The 15,320-nt window shown below is 37.8% G+C and overlaps 1 protein-coding gene across 29 annotated transcripts in view; it reads left to right on the forward strand.

The window, feature by feature from the left end:
• Nucleotides 1–15,320, forward strand: part of PARD3 (par-3 family cell polarity regulator) — a 424,256-nt gene that overhangs the window by 297,266 nt on the left and 111,670 nt on the right. For 21 of the 29 annotated variants that reach the window (XM_052692888.1, XM_052692872.1, XM_052692868.1 and 18 more), the window contains one exon: nt 7,863–7,973. The exons of 6 other annotated variants lie outside the window; for them this stretch is intronic. In XM_052692888.1, the coding sequence (XP_052548848.1) occupies nt 7,863–7,973 (111 nt within the window). Of the gene's footprint in view, nt 1–4,069; nt 4,143–5,060; nt 6,202–7,862; nt 7,974–15,320 lie in introns of those variants that run through there. 2 more of the 29 variants (XM_052692892.1, XM_052692893.1) reach the window with 2 other exon arrangements.

The raw sequence follows: 15,320 nt of genomic DNA on the forward strand, positions 1-15,320 counted from the left end.
CAGATGGTCTCTCCTAAAAGAAATCTGTTTTTAAAAGTTCCACCATTTTATGCTGGAAGTAAATATTACAAATGCGTAAGTTGTGAAAAGAGAGAGCCTTGGTGTGAATAATATTCTGCCTGTTGTGTCATGCCTTTCAGGAAATGTTATCAAAACTGTTTATGAAAATAATTGAACGAAACCTCATGACATGTCTCTTGGTTTGGCATTATCCCCATTTTCTATGAAATTGGGATATTGACTCACAAAGGCAGATTATTCCACGGTGGTTGGAAACAGTCACCAACCCCATATGTTGTTTCCATTGCGGGGATGTTGTTCTCTCAGTGGCTGGTAATGCTGCATGGAAGTGTTGCAATGTATGTGCTCTCCTGGCTGTTGTTTTTCAGTAGCCTTTGTTCAGCTCAGCTAGAATCCTTACCTGAACAGCACTGAAACCTGTTTTTGGTCCTTAGAAAGTGAGGCAGAGGATGCTGCGAGAAAATGCATGACTGTGATATCACAGAAGAGCTACATGTGCTTTGATAGTACACGTGCACAGGGTAGCAGCTGCAGAGAGAGCTGATGGTTTGGAGCGCTGACCACTGGTTCTCCTGGTTTGTGTCTGTGCTCATGATTGAGTGAATGAGCTTGAAGGCAAGATTTACTGCTCTGAAAAAATATTAGTGTCTCTTTCCAGAGATTTCTCCCCTTCCACAAGTTTTTTGTAATGCCATTTCCTGATTCTGGAACCTGAGTTGTGCAGGAACCCTTCTGGCAGGGAGTTTCTGCTGACTGTTGCACCAGGAGGACTGCTCTTTAATGACGTTTAACATCATCAAGGAAACCTGTGGAGAATTAAAGGTTCACTTCAACTTTGCTCACTAGCTCCTGTATCTAGATTCCTCACTCCCTTACATCAGCGTGTCTGTATCCTCTTGGGACAATGATGCTGCTGTGTCATTCCAGCATCTTCTGTCCTCCCTCCTAACACGTGTGCTTTTATCCACTACTTTGATTATCTGAGAAGACTGTCTCTTTATATAAATAAACTGTGAATATGTAAATGTTTGCACTTAAAAGGCTATTTTTAAATTAACGCACAATTTAGCTTCTGGAGTAAGGCTCATAAAAACAAGTCATCACTAGTCAGGGAGATTTTTGTTTGTGTGTTATGTTGAACTGTTTATGCTTATTAAATTCTATTTTAGCAACAGAATGTTTATGTGTGTCACAATAATCTTTTGCAATATAAATCTTACGATGCAGAATGGTGAAAAAGATTACAGAAGTCATTGCAAAATCCTCTGAGTAGTGTTAGGTGGTGTGTGTGTGAATACAGTGGGAAAAAGAACATGCGTTGAAGACAAAACTGATAGACTAGCTGAAGATGCTCACCATTTGTTAATTTTTAATGGTAGTCTTTTTTTTTCCAATTACAGAACATAATACTGCTGAACTTCTGTCTCAGTAATTTTTTGTGTTTTTCTCATTAATCAACTAATGCATGTCTCTTCTATAACTCTGTATTCTAATGAAATACTTGGATGATTTGGCAGACAACAATGATCTCATCAGTAACGCATTGGAGTAAAATCCATTTAGCAGATTTTATGTACATTATTTTTTGTTATATGCAGGATGCTGGTATATATTATTGTAAGGTGAAGCTATTTGTGCAAAAAGTTGTAAATGTGAAATTTCTGTTGCTACCATCCGTACATCCTCCTTCCTTCATTTCTTCAACCTATATATTTATTTAGGAATAGTTGTTTACAGATGTATTATCCATGTGTATACTTTATATATACTGAAAATATTTTTTATACATGGCATCTTGATATAGCTTGAGCTTGTTCATTACATGTTCTGTTGCACCACAAGCAGCTTCCTGCTCTAGGTAGCTTTGCAATGTTCAGTCACTCTGATGCATTGACCCAAAGCCACTGGAGGCACGTGCTCATCAAAATCTTTCTGCTGAGTGCAGTAGGAGTTGGGTGAGGCCACATCCTCACTGGTGACAGTCATCCCAGCAAGCAAGCTTCAAATTAATGCAGCTCGGGCCTGACAGAGAAGTCTGGGTATGCATTTGGATTTGATTAGATTATCCATAAAGTTCATGGGATTTCCTATTCTAAGGTCAAGCTTCTAGCATTTAGGTCTGTGTTCTCGTCTTTTTATTATCAGTGGTACAACAGGCTGGTGTCACAGGGTCTGAGGATTGTCCTGTCCTCTAATAGGACTTGACTATTATATTCTAGAGATGATACTTTTTAAAAATGTATATCTCTCTTATTTTTGAGTTTCTTCACTTACGATCATTGCTATTGTTGGCTGAATTTGAGGATTAAGTCTGTGGATCTGTGAATATGACTTTGAGCATTTACACTTATCTTGAAACTTTCTCTAACCCTTAATGTAAAAGGAGAATTAAGAAGCTATAAATTAAGTAGAACCCTGGAGTATCTTGGCAATTAGAGTGAGCAAGATTTCAGCTGCTGTCTTTCATCAATTTCTCACACTTTTGGACAGACAGGGTATTTTTAATTTGCAACCTGTATTTCAATTAGTCGTAGAAGATTTTTCTGGAACTTCTTGCTTATTCAGTTGCAGAATAAATTTAAACTATGTTTTAGTTATTATTTTTTACAGCTAATCTTTGTTTAGCTGTGCTGTAAGAAGGATTTAGATGAGAGAACTGAATAAATCAGTTAATAAGTGAGATGTTGTTACTGTGTTTATAATTATTGTGACTGTTATAAGAGGACTATTACTTAACCACACACATATGTGCCCTGAAGGATATATTAAGCCACGTCTGTCAAATAATGTATTTACCAATAGATAATTTTTAAAAATTACTTGGAGCTTGAAGTACATTTTCATTCTGATCTTTATTTTCCACAATAAGTAATGTTTTATGCTCTGCTTCCAAGAATTCAGATTGGAGGAAGTGGTGGCTGCAGGTGAGTGCTGTGCTGCTGTGGCAGCAGGTGCTCCGCATTTTGGTGCAGCTCAAGCTTCAGCATCAGGACTTCTTTTGTCATAGATATGTGAAACAGTAGCGTGTGCAGCTTGATTGCTCTTGCTGTGCACCATGGGGTGACTTGTGTCTGTGCCTTGGAATCTTGTGCACTGATTTAAGGAAGGGCTTCTATAGCTCTCTATAGTTTTTGGCAGAAAATGACAGGAACTTGAAATTTGGTCATCAGGATTGTCTGTATATCAGTGTCACAGATGCTCCTTTTTTTTTTTGCACTGTTTTGTTTTATTAATTCTGACAGCAGTTCATGCCTTTTTTTTTTATATGCTGTTCTCCTTTTCACTAATGCATGAAGCATTGTTTCTGCATGGGTCCTGAGCACTGCAGTCCTCCTGTTCACTGAAAGAAAAAGTCATTTCAGTTATTTCAGTTGCATGTGAAAGAACTGCTGCAAGTATCATAGCAGCCAGGCATACAGCAATGAGAATGAGAGCAACACAGGTTCAGACAAGCGCCTGAACATCACTAGGTGCTCAGGCACGTACTGCCCAGCTGTATGCATAGAGAGGCCATGTTCTTGCAGAAGTGTGATGTCTCTCTGACACAAGACAAATGGGTGTGTTTGCTGTTTTACAATGGAAATGTTGTTGACAACTGCACTCTATGAGTTTCCAGACTTTGGTTGTTATTGTGAAGTGAGCAGTTGTTTCATGGGGAAGTTGTTACCTGAGTGTGCCAAGACAGTCAAGATAAGTATTACGGAAGAAATACTACTGGAAGCAGTAAAATTCTTAAGTTTCCTTGGATTATATATGGGGCATTCATCCTAATTCCATTTTCACTTCATTTTGAGTACATAACCATACAGAAATAGCCTTGCTTTCCAACGAACTGGCAAGAACTGGTGGATTGCAGGGAATGTGTCACTCAAGTTAATGTGCATAGGGCAAGTCATAGCATGTGCCACTTTCACATTGAATAAGATGAAACTTTTACATAGGTAAGCCATATCTTTTCCCTGGGCCAGTGCATTCAAATTGAGGTGTTTAAATGCCTGGAGTAAATCTGGGGAGCTGACCCACGCTTTTCTTTCTTTGATTCACACAGCTACACAAGTGCCAGGGCAGAGCAGAAGGCCAGGGTTTCACTATGGGCTGTGAGGGCATAGGGTGTCTGTAAGGTATGCATTTGTGTGCTTGAATGGATATTGCATAGATTGGTTGCATTTCAGATATCTAAATTATTCTGGCTTTTAAGTGTCCTGCTTTGTCTGATATTTATAAAACAGAGTGGAAAACATGAGGAAAATGAAAGAACTGGTGATTTTGAATAGCATCACACCATTCTAATCACCAGAGTACACTGAATGCTGTACATTTCAGTGCTTAGCAGCTTGCTTTAATTGTGTGCCTTAGCATTTCTGTATGTTGCTTTTCTGTAGTTAAAAACTTGGCTCGAGCATGGATGGTAAATAATTTATAAATGTCGTCTGCTATAAATTTGGTGAAGAAGGTTGCTGATTTTGGCTGTGGGCTTCATTATGGCTATAAATTGTACTTTGTGGAAAAAACACTTTTAGTAGAAATAAATACCAAGCACACTTACTGTTAAGAGCAATCTTAGCAAAAGCTCTGAGTGTCGTTGGGAGCAGGGAGTGTTTACAGGAATAAAAGGTTGGAGCTGGGTACGTGTATGTGTGTGTGTATGTATCTTCACAGTTCTTTTAAATACCTTTCTTAAGTGTTACTGGAGCCTGGGAAATTGTTTTGGTTGTTTGTCTGTTACTTCTACTTTTGTAAGCTGAAGCTTAACGGAGATGTGAGACATCCGATCACAGTGGAAAAGAAAAATTTTAAAACTTGGTAAAATATTTTTGCACAGAGGTCTTGCTAAAAGTCTGCAGAAATGTTTAGAGTCAGATGCTTAGGGCAGCGTGCTTCCAAAACCATTCTGCAGCTCTGTGTGTGACGGAGAATAACCTGTGCAGGTGATGTTGTTAAAGACATGGAGCCACAATCAGGGAGGGGGGAGGATGGCATTGATTGCTCTGGGTCCAGGGGTAGGGACAGTGCAGTTAATGTTGCTGAACTTATTACAGGCAGTGGTGATTATGGCAGATATATCACTTCTGCGGGTGACACAGTCCAGAGAAGGCAACTTTCCAAGACCACTGCGGTTCGTATTCTGCCAGGCTGACCACTGCTGGGATGACCACAGAGCTTGTCAGAGATTGGCCCTGGAAAGTCTCCTGCCTGACTGATGAAATATGGCCACCCTTTGAAATACCTGGGAAACAACCAGCAACATTTTCTTGAAGCTCTATTGGGAATGTCCCCAAGAGCAAAAGATGATCAGAAGGTGTCCTGAAAGAGAAGAAGGGATGTTGTCACAGCTTGCTCCCAAGCCAAAGCAAACTGAACCCTCTGCCTATGTTGAAGCACAGCATGAATGTGGCTTGTTCTGGACGTGGACAGTTGGATCTGGAAACATCAATTCTTGCTAGGTTTGCATTATGTGTTAATGTGAGAAGTGCTTGGCCCACAATCAAGGGTTATTAGAAATACACTGTGTACTTTTTTTTTGTAGGGCACTGATTTCAATAAATTTCTGCTCATATAATTACTTGATTTTTTGGTGGTAGAAATGCTATTTTGCTGCCCAAATCTGATAGATAGTAATGGAGATCCAATTTCACTTTTTTTGTTTGTTTGTTTGTTTGTTTGTTTTATGTTTTTTTAACCACAAGCTCATTTTCAAAAATGCACTGGCTGATCCGGAAGTTGGTTCTTTTAGTTTACCTGACATTTGAATGAAGCAAGGGAAGGGCAGGAGGGAGGAGCAAACACAAGCATCCCAGAGATGCTGTGCCACAGCACTACATATGTTGTGCATCTCCCACAGCCCCGCATCTTCTGTCACTCAGAGCCCTACCACCCCAGCACTCCTTGTGCATCAGGGTAAAATGGCTCTGTTCCACAGTTTTTCTGCCAAGGTTTTACTTCTCTCTTGGCTACAAGATTTAAGACTATTTTAAATTACCTATTCTTTTTTGTATAATGTAAGACAACCAGAAGTTGACTGGAATCTCTTTTGTCATATATGTAACTGTTTTGTATAATAGCTTTGACTGCCCTTTAATAAATAGATAGGTGTTTTAAAAGATACGTGGTGGTATTTCTAGTCACTGAATTTAAGTATGACAGTTTTATGTAAAACACCTCATAAAACCGGAGATTTCACTTTTTGTGGTGTTTTATGTTTCTTAACCCTATCATGTCCTCCGCCTTTCATTTTTCGGATAATTATTAATGAACAATTTTAGCTTTCATATGCCTGAATTACTTTGGAAGCGAGCAGTCTGGAACTGTGGAAAACAGCCATGCACTTTACAGTTTGTGTACATGCTCCTGCACTGCACATTTGTTGGTTGTTTTTGTTGTTGTTGTTTTAGCAGCTGTTCTAAGATCCACATACGTGGTTACTCAGTATAATGCTCTCTCTTCACTGGGTGATCAGAAATGAATCTTTCTGCTGGTTCCTTCACTGTACATTATGTTTTCTGCCCACACAATGGCTTTGTACTGGTATGAATAGGAACAAGAAGGAAAATGCTATAAATGCCTGGTGGACTCTAAATATTATAAACAGTGTATTTTCAGGGGCCAGAAGAAAGTTTTAAGAACTCTGTTTTGTTTCACTGATTGTGAGCATTCTGGATCTCTGCACCATTGCTGGACATTGCATATTTCAGTGTTTGCTTTTGTATTTTGCTGTGGGCTTTTGTGTGCAAAGCACCCCAACTGTCAGTCCACAAAGTAAAATTCTTGCTGTGTTTAGTGTGATAAATGATGCCGTATTTAATAGGTAAGTATTATAAGAAGATTGCTGTATAACAGATATGTGTTATACTTCCAGCCTTAAATAGACAGAAAATGGTCATCTTGGTCATCTAGTCTCAGGCTATGTTTAGACTTTGGATTTCTCTGTATAAAAATCACTCCTTTCAAAGTTGATCTGAAATGCCTAACAAATACACAAAATTTTGTCCTAATAATAGCTAAATATCTCAAATGTCAGACCATGCTCTGCCTGAAAGTCTACAAAAATCCAGTGGAATGTGCAAATATGGAAGAAACCTAAACTATTGAAATGTAGCCTGTGGAGGGGTAAGAGATATGAGGAGGGCAAACATTGGGCTGGCAACATCTTCTGTCTGGGACAGTCAGACCAGTGCCAGCCTCTGCCCTCATTCATTGCACAGAATACCCTTGGGGGAGAACAATGTTTAAAAAACCCTTAAACCCTTAGTGCTGGAAAAGAATACATTTCTATTCTGGATGTTGTCCACTGTGTGCTGAAACTGCTTTTGTGGGGAGGTTGTGGGCGGTGGTGCTGCTTATTGGGCAGTTGTTGGATATACGGCTGTTTGTCTTTTGCAGTTCATTTGTGAAAGCCTTCACTTAATGTAAACTTTATTTGCATTCTTTGGCAGTGAGAGTGTTGAGTAATTTATGAAACATTGCTTGACCATGTATTCAAAAACAGCAGCCCTGTCAGAAATAAGGAATGAGACACTATCCTTTTCTTGTTTTGTTGTGTTCTTTAGGGAAGAATTCTATAAGCTTCTAAGAGGAGTAAAGAAAAGAAAAAAAAAAAAACAACACAAAAAACCAGAACAACCTACACAGAAAAAAAAACAAGCACAACAAAAACCAGAACAAACAACAAAAAAAGCTCAGCAACAAAAGCAGCCTGAAAGTATTACATATTGTGATTCTGAGGTCTTTGCACTATCCCTTGCTGGTTTTCAAGCAGCAAGGATTCTTTTTGTCATAGGAAAAGGAAAATACAGTTGTGTTCATTTCACAAGTTAGATTCTTTTTTTGTGTGTTATTAACAGGTTTGGCAAACATCGCAAAGATGACAAGAGTGAGAAAACTGGTAAAATAAAAGTGCAGGAAGCTCTTACTTCAGAAGAGGAGAGAATACGAATGAAGCAAGAACAGGAGAGGTAGACTTCAGTATTTGCTTAAACCTTGATAGAGAGAGTTTGTTTTATAACTAAAATAACTGAAGTTCAATTTTCGCTGATGAGATTTCCCAAATGTTGATATGTTTATATACTTTAAATAACAAGACAAAGCTGGATTTATTTTGGAAATTAGCATTTTGGACATTGGCTGCAATAAGCATCTTTTTGTAGGTCCAGAGCTCCTTTCTATATTGAGGAGATTCAATTAATAATATGAAATGGTTTCTTTATACTTTCTATAACTGATTTTATTGACTTTTTCAGAAAACAAATATTTATATAAAGTGAAGTATGTTTTGTATTTTTCATCAAAGTCTTGCATATCCAGGTTTTTCAATGACATATTTAGAAACACGTAAGAATTATAATTATCAGTGTATTGGTCACTGGAGCTCAGTCTATTTATGTCATGCAGTCTGTTTATGGAATGATATGTATATTAAACTGCTAATTGTAAAAATGAGTGGTGAGTACCTCTATTTTTCCTTGTCAGCTTCTGTTAACATTAAAACCTATTTAATATATGCTTATATGCTCTTCTCAGTATTTCCAATCTACTTTTCATCCTGTCTCTTGCAGAACAAGTTATGTGGGGGCCTAGGCTAATATCTTGTATAAATTTAGCTAAAATCTTGGGGATCTTTGGTCATAAATTAACTAGTATTAAGGGATGCGTTTGAGGAGAGAAGTCCTCTTTGGAAAGAAAGCTCGTCAATGAGGAGACAGACATTAAAGAACTACAAAGCTTGAATGCTGTCTGGATTCAGGCATGTTTAGCAGTGAATGTGAACAGTGAGTTGAGATGATTTATCTAAAAATTATGCTGTAACTCAGCCGTTACGTTCAGCAGGAAGTATGAAACAAAGTGTTGTTGTCCTTGTAGGAGGTGTAACTAGCTAGTCATAATGCTCCCTTTTACCATCATCTCTTTGCAACTTTGTCTTTAGTAAGTAAGAACAGAAATTTACAGATGATGGTATCATCATTATAGTATCTCTTGTATAGTTTCCTCGGTTCAGTGTATAACAGTTAGCTTTCAGTTGTTTTAAGGGCTGAGGGATTTGCATTGCAGTTAAGGCAGGCTGTACATTACAGGTTACTGAAGATCAACTTGTTAAACTGTAGTAACTTTCTCGTGTGTGACCTTCTGTTTGGATTACATTATGGGAATTTTAGGTTTTTTTTGCTCTTTAAGAAATATACTTGTACAAATGTATGTAAAAAGTTATTTATGTCTTTCTCCATTCATTTTGGTACAGGGTGGCTGGATCACAGTATTTGGTTGTTTTTGTCAGATTGTTTTTTTATTTTCTCTTTTTTATCAAAAAAGGAAACAGGTCACTACATCTGTTCCTGTTTTTTAGAGTAATAGGCTTTCAGATTAAATTGTAAAGGGAAATACTAGAAATGAAGGAAATAATTGACTTTGGAGATAAGTGTGTTTGTGCAATCAACTTTCCTTAACCCATGGACAGACTACCTTATTTCTGCATAAGCTTATATTGGGAGTGCAGAGACACTGAAAGCTGCCTAATAGCTCCAGGCAGCTCAGGGCTAGAGAAGGGATATCCGGACAGTTCATACTGCTGTTCATAGTGCTGATCTCTGGTTTATTGCACTCTGCTGAACCTAAGATTGCCAAGCACTTGGGGCTTATTAACAGCAGTAGGTCCCCAACTAATCAGCCACGTACATTGATGCAAAGAAGGAAGAGTGAGTTAGTTATTTTGAATTAGTAATGGTTTTTTCTCTCTTCATTCTTCTTTCTCTGTCTCTTTGTGTCTCTCTGTCTCTCAGTAACAATGGTGAGAGTATAGACTGTCCATGTGATGATATAAGAGAGGTTGCAATAGTCACGCTGGGTACCAAGGTAGAATTATGAAATTATTTGTATAGTTCCCCATGCATGGAGCAAATTCCTAATCCCTGTCCATTGAGTTCTGCTAACCATTTTGAATCTTTCCTGGAATCTCACTCCTTGTTTGTTTTAAAGCGATTTTATGCCTTCACTGAACCTGCAGAAAATGCATGTGCCAGAACTTCATAACAGCTTGATGTTATCATAACATAGGTCCTCCTCCTGTTATTCTCCTTCCCTAACTGTGTATTTGCTCTCCTTTGTGTTATGTCTATAAGGGAATGCAAGTTCTTTGGGGATAGTGGCATGTACAACTAATAAAAGATAATAAAATAGCAACCAAATGTGTGAGGTTCTTCCTTATGTTTCTGAAAAATTCAGATGTTGATTTGATCCATGGAGACCTTAAATATTTGTGCAGTTAGATTGCAGAGAGTTTCCTTCTGATCCTGTAAAAAAATGCTGTTAAACACAAGCTATTCATGGATAATACTCTTGCAAATTAACTGAACAATCCCTCAAAATGCTTATGATTAGACAGTGAAATATTACTGTCTGAACAAGTGTTGGTTCGTAATGGCTTCTATTTTAACTTTGTTTTCTGTGGGTTTTTCTCCCTCCCAGTGTTTTTAGTGGTGTAATTCAGTTGCTCTGTTTTACTTGGTATTTGATGCTATATACCTCTATAATGATGCAATACTTTGGGGAAATAGACCGGATTTAATGAATTTACTGTGTTTGAGAGGCTTGGAAGAAAAATCCTTAGAGGGTCAGAGAACAAGTGAATGGTCAATTAAAAAATCAATCATGCCCACAATTTTATAAAATTATTATGCTTTGACTTGATAATTTTAATACTACTGTGCTTGCAGTAGTGTCTTCTTTAGTCATAAAAATGTGTTCGTATTGATTATGAGAAAAATAAGCAAATTAATGTTCTTCAATTTACTGTGATTAAAATTAGTAAAATTGCCTTGTGTGAATATATTATTAGTAATAATGTCTTATTAAGGAGCAAATGTCTGCTATGTATGGTATGTATTAACTGACAATTTTTAAAAAAATTTTTTAAGAGAGAAGGAAATTATCTAGGTAAAAACAGAGACAGCTTTCAATAACATAGAATACTGGAAAAATTAGAAGTGACATCTGTGATGAACATGAACACTCACTAGTCTTTCCATATTTGCTCCGAGATGCTGCTACTTGTACAATCTTAGAAGTTCATACTAATGTTTCGTTGAAGAGTGTTGCAGGTTGTCCGTGTATCACTATTCTTTAACACAGATTTACTCTAGAAAAGGAAGTCTACTTCCATAATGCTTGAATGTCTGCCAAGCACTGCTCTGCAAATTCAGTTGATGTGCTCTTGGAAAATATTTCTTCTGTCCAGCATGGACACCAACCAAAAGTATAAGAAAAAATGAAGTAATAGAGTTTCTGAACTTGGCTCTGTGGCTTCTAAAAAACAATGAACTGCAGAGTCTTGAGGATTTTGGATAAGCTATGAATTCAATTACCTCTACTCTTGTTCCAAATCACAGCCATTTTATATAAATGCTAACTAGGATCCCCTTTTTGTCATGCTGCACCTCTCGTCTGCTGAAACTGAATGGGATTGAGATGCTATATTGGATTGGTAAGACTGGGAGAACAGCCCTGGATGCTTTTATTACAGGAAGTGGTCTTCCACTTCTGGTTTCCTGATGGATCTGTGGCTGGCCAACCCTCCTCAGAGTCATGTCTTGAACTTTACAGTTCAGAGACGCATGAAGTATCTTCTTCACAGATACTTCATTCTACTTGTAGTCTCACACAAGCATTTCTGTATAGGTGAGACTTAAAATCAGGTTCTGAAACTTCTGTCAATGACCAAGTGGCATTACAGTTACAAGCCAATTAGTTTTCATATGGATTGTCACCTTCTGCTATCCTACTGGATCTAAGCCCTCGGAAACCCACAGACCTTTTCACTGTATAAACTCTAATCTTTGAGAACCTCCCAGGTCAGGGTTTTCTCACTAACCAGTGTGACCATGGGATATTCCGCAGATTGCCCTGGAATGTTTTCTGACTCCTTCAAGACAGTGCAGTTTCTTTCATAGGAGACTGGAAGACAGAAGTGTTTAGAAACCCACTGCTTAGTTTTGTCGTCTTGTTTTGGTTGGTGACTCATACTGGTGAAACATCTTTCTAACAGCAGGTTCTGATACCTTTTTCACCCTTGGGTTTTGCTTTGCACATGTTTTCTTCTCTCTCTTCAGTGCAACAGAAATCTTTAGCAGATCAAAAATCTTTGCCAGTGTCCTGCCTCTCTTGTACTCTGACGTGCTGTTCTGGTCACCCGCATGGCACAGCCCATGCCTCCTGCACCTGTCTTCAGCCCTGGGCATTTTCTAGCAACAGAAACACTCCCCAGCCCAATTTTGCTCTTTATAGTCAGGTAGTAGATAGCAGAAGAACAAAATAAATGTGTTTCTTTGTGAAGTTATCCAAATGTTCAGCTGTATTCAGCATGGTCCACCACTTAAAAAAATGAAAGCAGCAATTCTAGTGTAATCTTATGCTTCAGAGTATGTGATCCCAGCTATGGGTGAATAGTGCCGAGTCTTTAATCTGCCTCTAGAGTCAATTCTTCCTCTGGAAAGAACAGCCTATAGGATATTTTCTGTTTGGCTAATACACTGACTTAAGAGCTTTACTCGTGTTCTGTAAATCTCTGTTACCATACATAGGTTTTTTAATCCTAGTTTTGTATTCTTTCTCTGCTTCCACAGAAGTTGATGCAAAATCAGGTGCTTAAGCACCTGTTTTGTGAGGATCAGTAGTGAGACGATAAGGAGAAACATTTTGGAAGAGAATTAAATAGCTGTATTGCTGGAAGCACTGTGACAGAGGCTTCAGAAATGCTGAGAGGATGACAGAGCAGTCAGTGCCAGTGAGTCACAGGGTGTACCTTCCTTCTCACTAAAAAAGAAGCTGTAAACTTCCAGTCTTTGCTAGCCTTGTTGGAGGAAGATTAACACGCAGCAAAGCAGCACTATGTTTCATGTATTCACATGTAGATGTAGTTACCATCTGCAAAATAAAACCATTTCTTTATAGTTTTCCTCGTTACATTTTGGGAAACATAACCTTTTGTCCTGTAGGTTATGAAGGGAATTACATTTACATAATTCTGCTGTTATTTTTCTCATTGTTCTGTGCAAATGTCATCACCACTGACATCAGTGGTGCCGTGGGAGTCCCACCTGCTGGCTGCAGCTGCAGAGCCAGGAGGGGAGTTCCTGATGAGGCATGCTGGGGTGCCCAGAGCTGAGGAACCAGGAGCAGGCTCCCTAACGAGGCTTCTGGCTGGGAACCTCAACAGGCTTTTGTGTGGCAAAATATATCTTAATGCCTTAAGATTTTCCATTAATAGTGGAAAACTATTTTAGAACAGGAATTGGGGAGATTATACTAGTTGGAAGTAGGATGTGATGCTGTTACAGCTTCAGGAGAATATGGTAAAAAATGTGGGAAGAATGATTAAGGATCTGTGTCTCTCAGAGATGCTGTTTGGAGAGGTGGGTTAGGTGTTTGTCCCCGCAGTGGCACTGTTACTGTTACTTTTGTAGATCAGTGATTAGGCTTAGAACATATTTTGGTGCTAACATAAGCAAAAGTATGATTCAGGTGTGTGTTTTTAATGTAATGATTTTTCCTAAAATTAGAGTGAAACTTTCTGTATGTTCATTAGTAACTAATCTAACACCGATATTTTTTCCTGAAGGTTTTGGTCATTCCATAAAATGTTTCCTGTATTATATGTTTCCTAAGGGTGTTAGAGTCTTTATCTCCAACATATAATAAATTTCTCTTCATCTTTCTCTAGTGCCATTAAAGCCACAAGCCTTTTGTTGTAAAAGTATATTAATGAATAGAAATGTTACAACAAGAACAGAAGCCTTGTGTTTTCCCTTCATCATGCATCATCCATTTTAATTAGACGAAAGGGTGGTGAGTACTGTGACAAGAGTCTGGAATTAAAATCATTAATTGATGTCAAGCTGACGAGAGACTGCTAACATGAATTTACTGACAGCGGGAAAGAAATTAACCTTATTACTTTATTTAGTACATTGGGACTATTTATTATATTTTCCTATGCAAGGTCAGTGTGCTCCATTTATGATGATAGAGAAAGACAAATAATTAATAGATGCTGTGTAAAAAATTTTGTTACATCCTCTAAGTCACATTGTTAACTTGAAAAAGAAAATGACACACCACATCCCTTTCATCAGCATAGCTCATCAAAACCATTACAGCCATATTTTTGATATTTTAAATGAGCATAATATGCTGTGCTATACTCTCCAGCCAAGTACAATTACGAAAGTGATCTGATTTTAAACATTGCCTTTATTTCGTAATGTCAGTGTCACAAAAAATGAAGCATATTTTTTCCTGCAGTGACATTGATTGGAATAACTGTCTGTTTTGATCATCATTGGAAGGTCAGCCTAACAAAGATGAGTTTTAATGTTAAGCATCTTTATTCTCTAGATGAAAGAATATAATGGTGTCTTACAGAATGACAGCAGCATCCTATAGATAATTTGTGACCCAGAGGTCATCAAAAAAGAATAGAGAAGAGGTCATCCTGTAGTAAAGGCCATCTGGAACTGTTAAAGTATCAGATGGAGTGGGGGGCTGAGCAGCAGGACACTCTTGGTGTCTTTCCAGATTTCCCAGAGAGACCATAATATTTTTGTTGGAAAATCCCAACTTTCTCGCTTTAAGCAAAATATTTTCATGAAGCTGTTTCATTTTACTTCTAGGGGGAAAAAAAAAAAAAAAAAAAAAAAGACAACATACTGTGATATGGAGATAATTTTTGCTTTATATATAACCCAAGTGTTATCTGTCTTTAAAATAAAGTGAAGGTTCAGCTTTAGACTTGCTGCTGCTGTGTTTTGCTGCCACTTAACAGCTCTCTCAAGAAATTCTCTCTCTAAATCCATAATTACTGCAAACATTCAGAATATAAATATTTTCTAAAGTAACTAGCTAAAAATCTTTTCTGATAAAACTTCCACCCCCTTCCCAGCCCGTAAGAGAGGAGAGAAAACAATCCCTCCGTGAATCAGAAAACAAGAGCAATGTGTTTCTCATTCTCACTTATTTTGGGATGGGGTCTGCCTGTCAAGGGATATTCCAGTTTCACTGAGATTTGTAGCATTTTTTGACAGTTGTTTTTTACATAAGGGATGAAGTGCAGGGTATGAAAACAAATGAATAGCAATGTTTCTTTTTTACTTTCTTTTTTTTTACTTTTTTACTTTTTTGTAAAAGAACACAGAAATAAAGCGTGAGAATACTGAGCTTAGGAAAAATATTTGAGATCAGTTGCGCTTCATAAAAATGTGGACTTCTGGAGATATGTAAATTGAAGCTTGAGTGGAATAATAGTTGCTGAGGTGTTT

Source organism: Tympanuchus pallidicinctus, unplaced genomic scaffold, assembly GCF_026119805.1.
Source record: "Tympanuchus pallidicinctus isolate F22 unplaced genomic scaffold, pur_lepc_1.0 scaffold3, whole genome shotgun sequence".
NCBI lineage: Eukaryota > Metazoa > Chordata > Aves > Galliformes > Phasianidae > Tympanuchus > Tympanuchus pallidicinctus.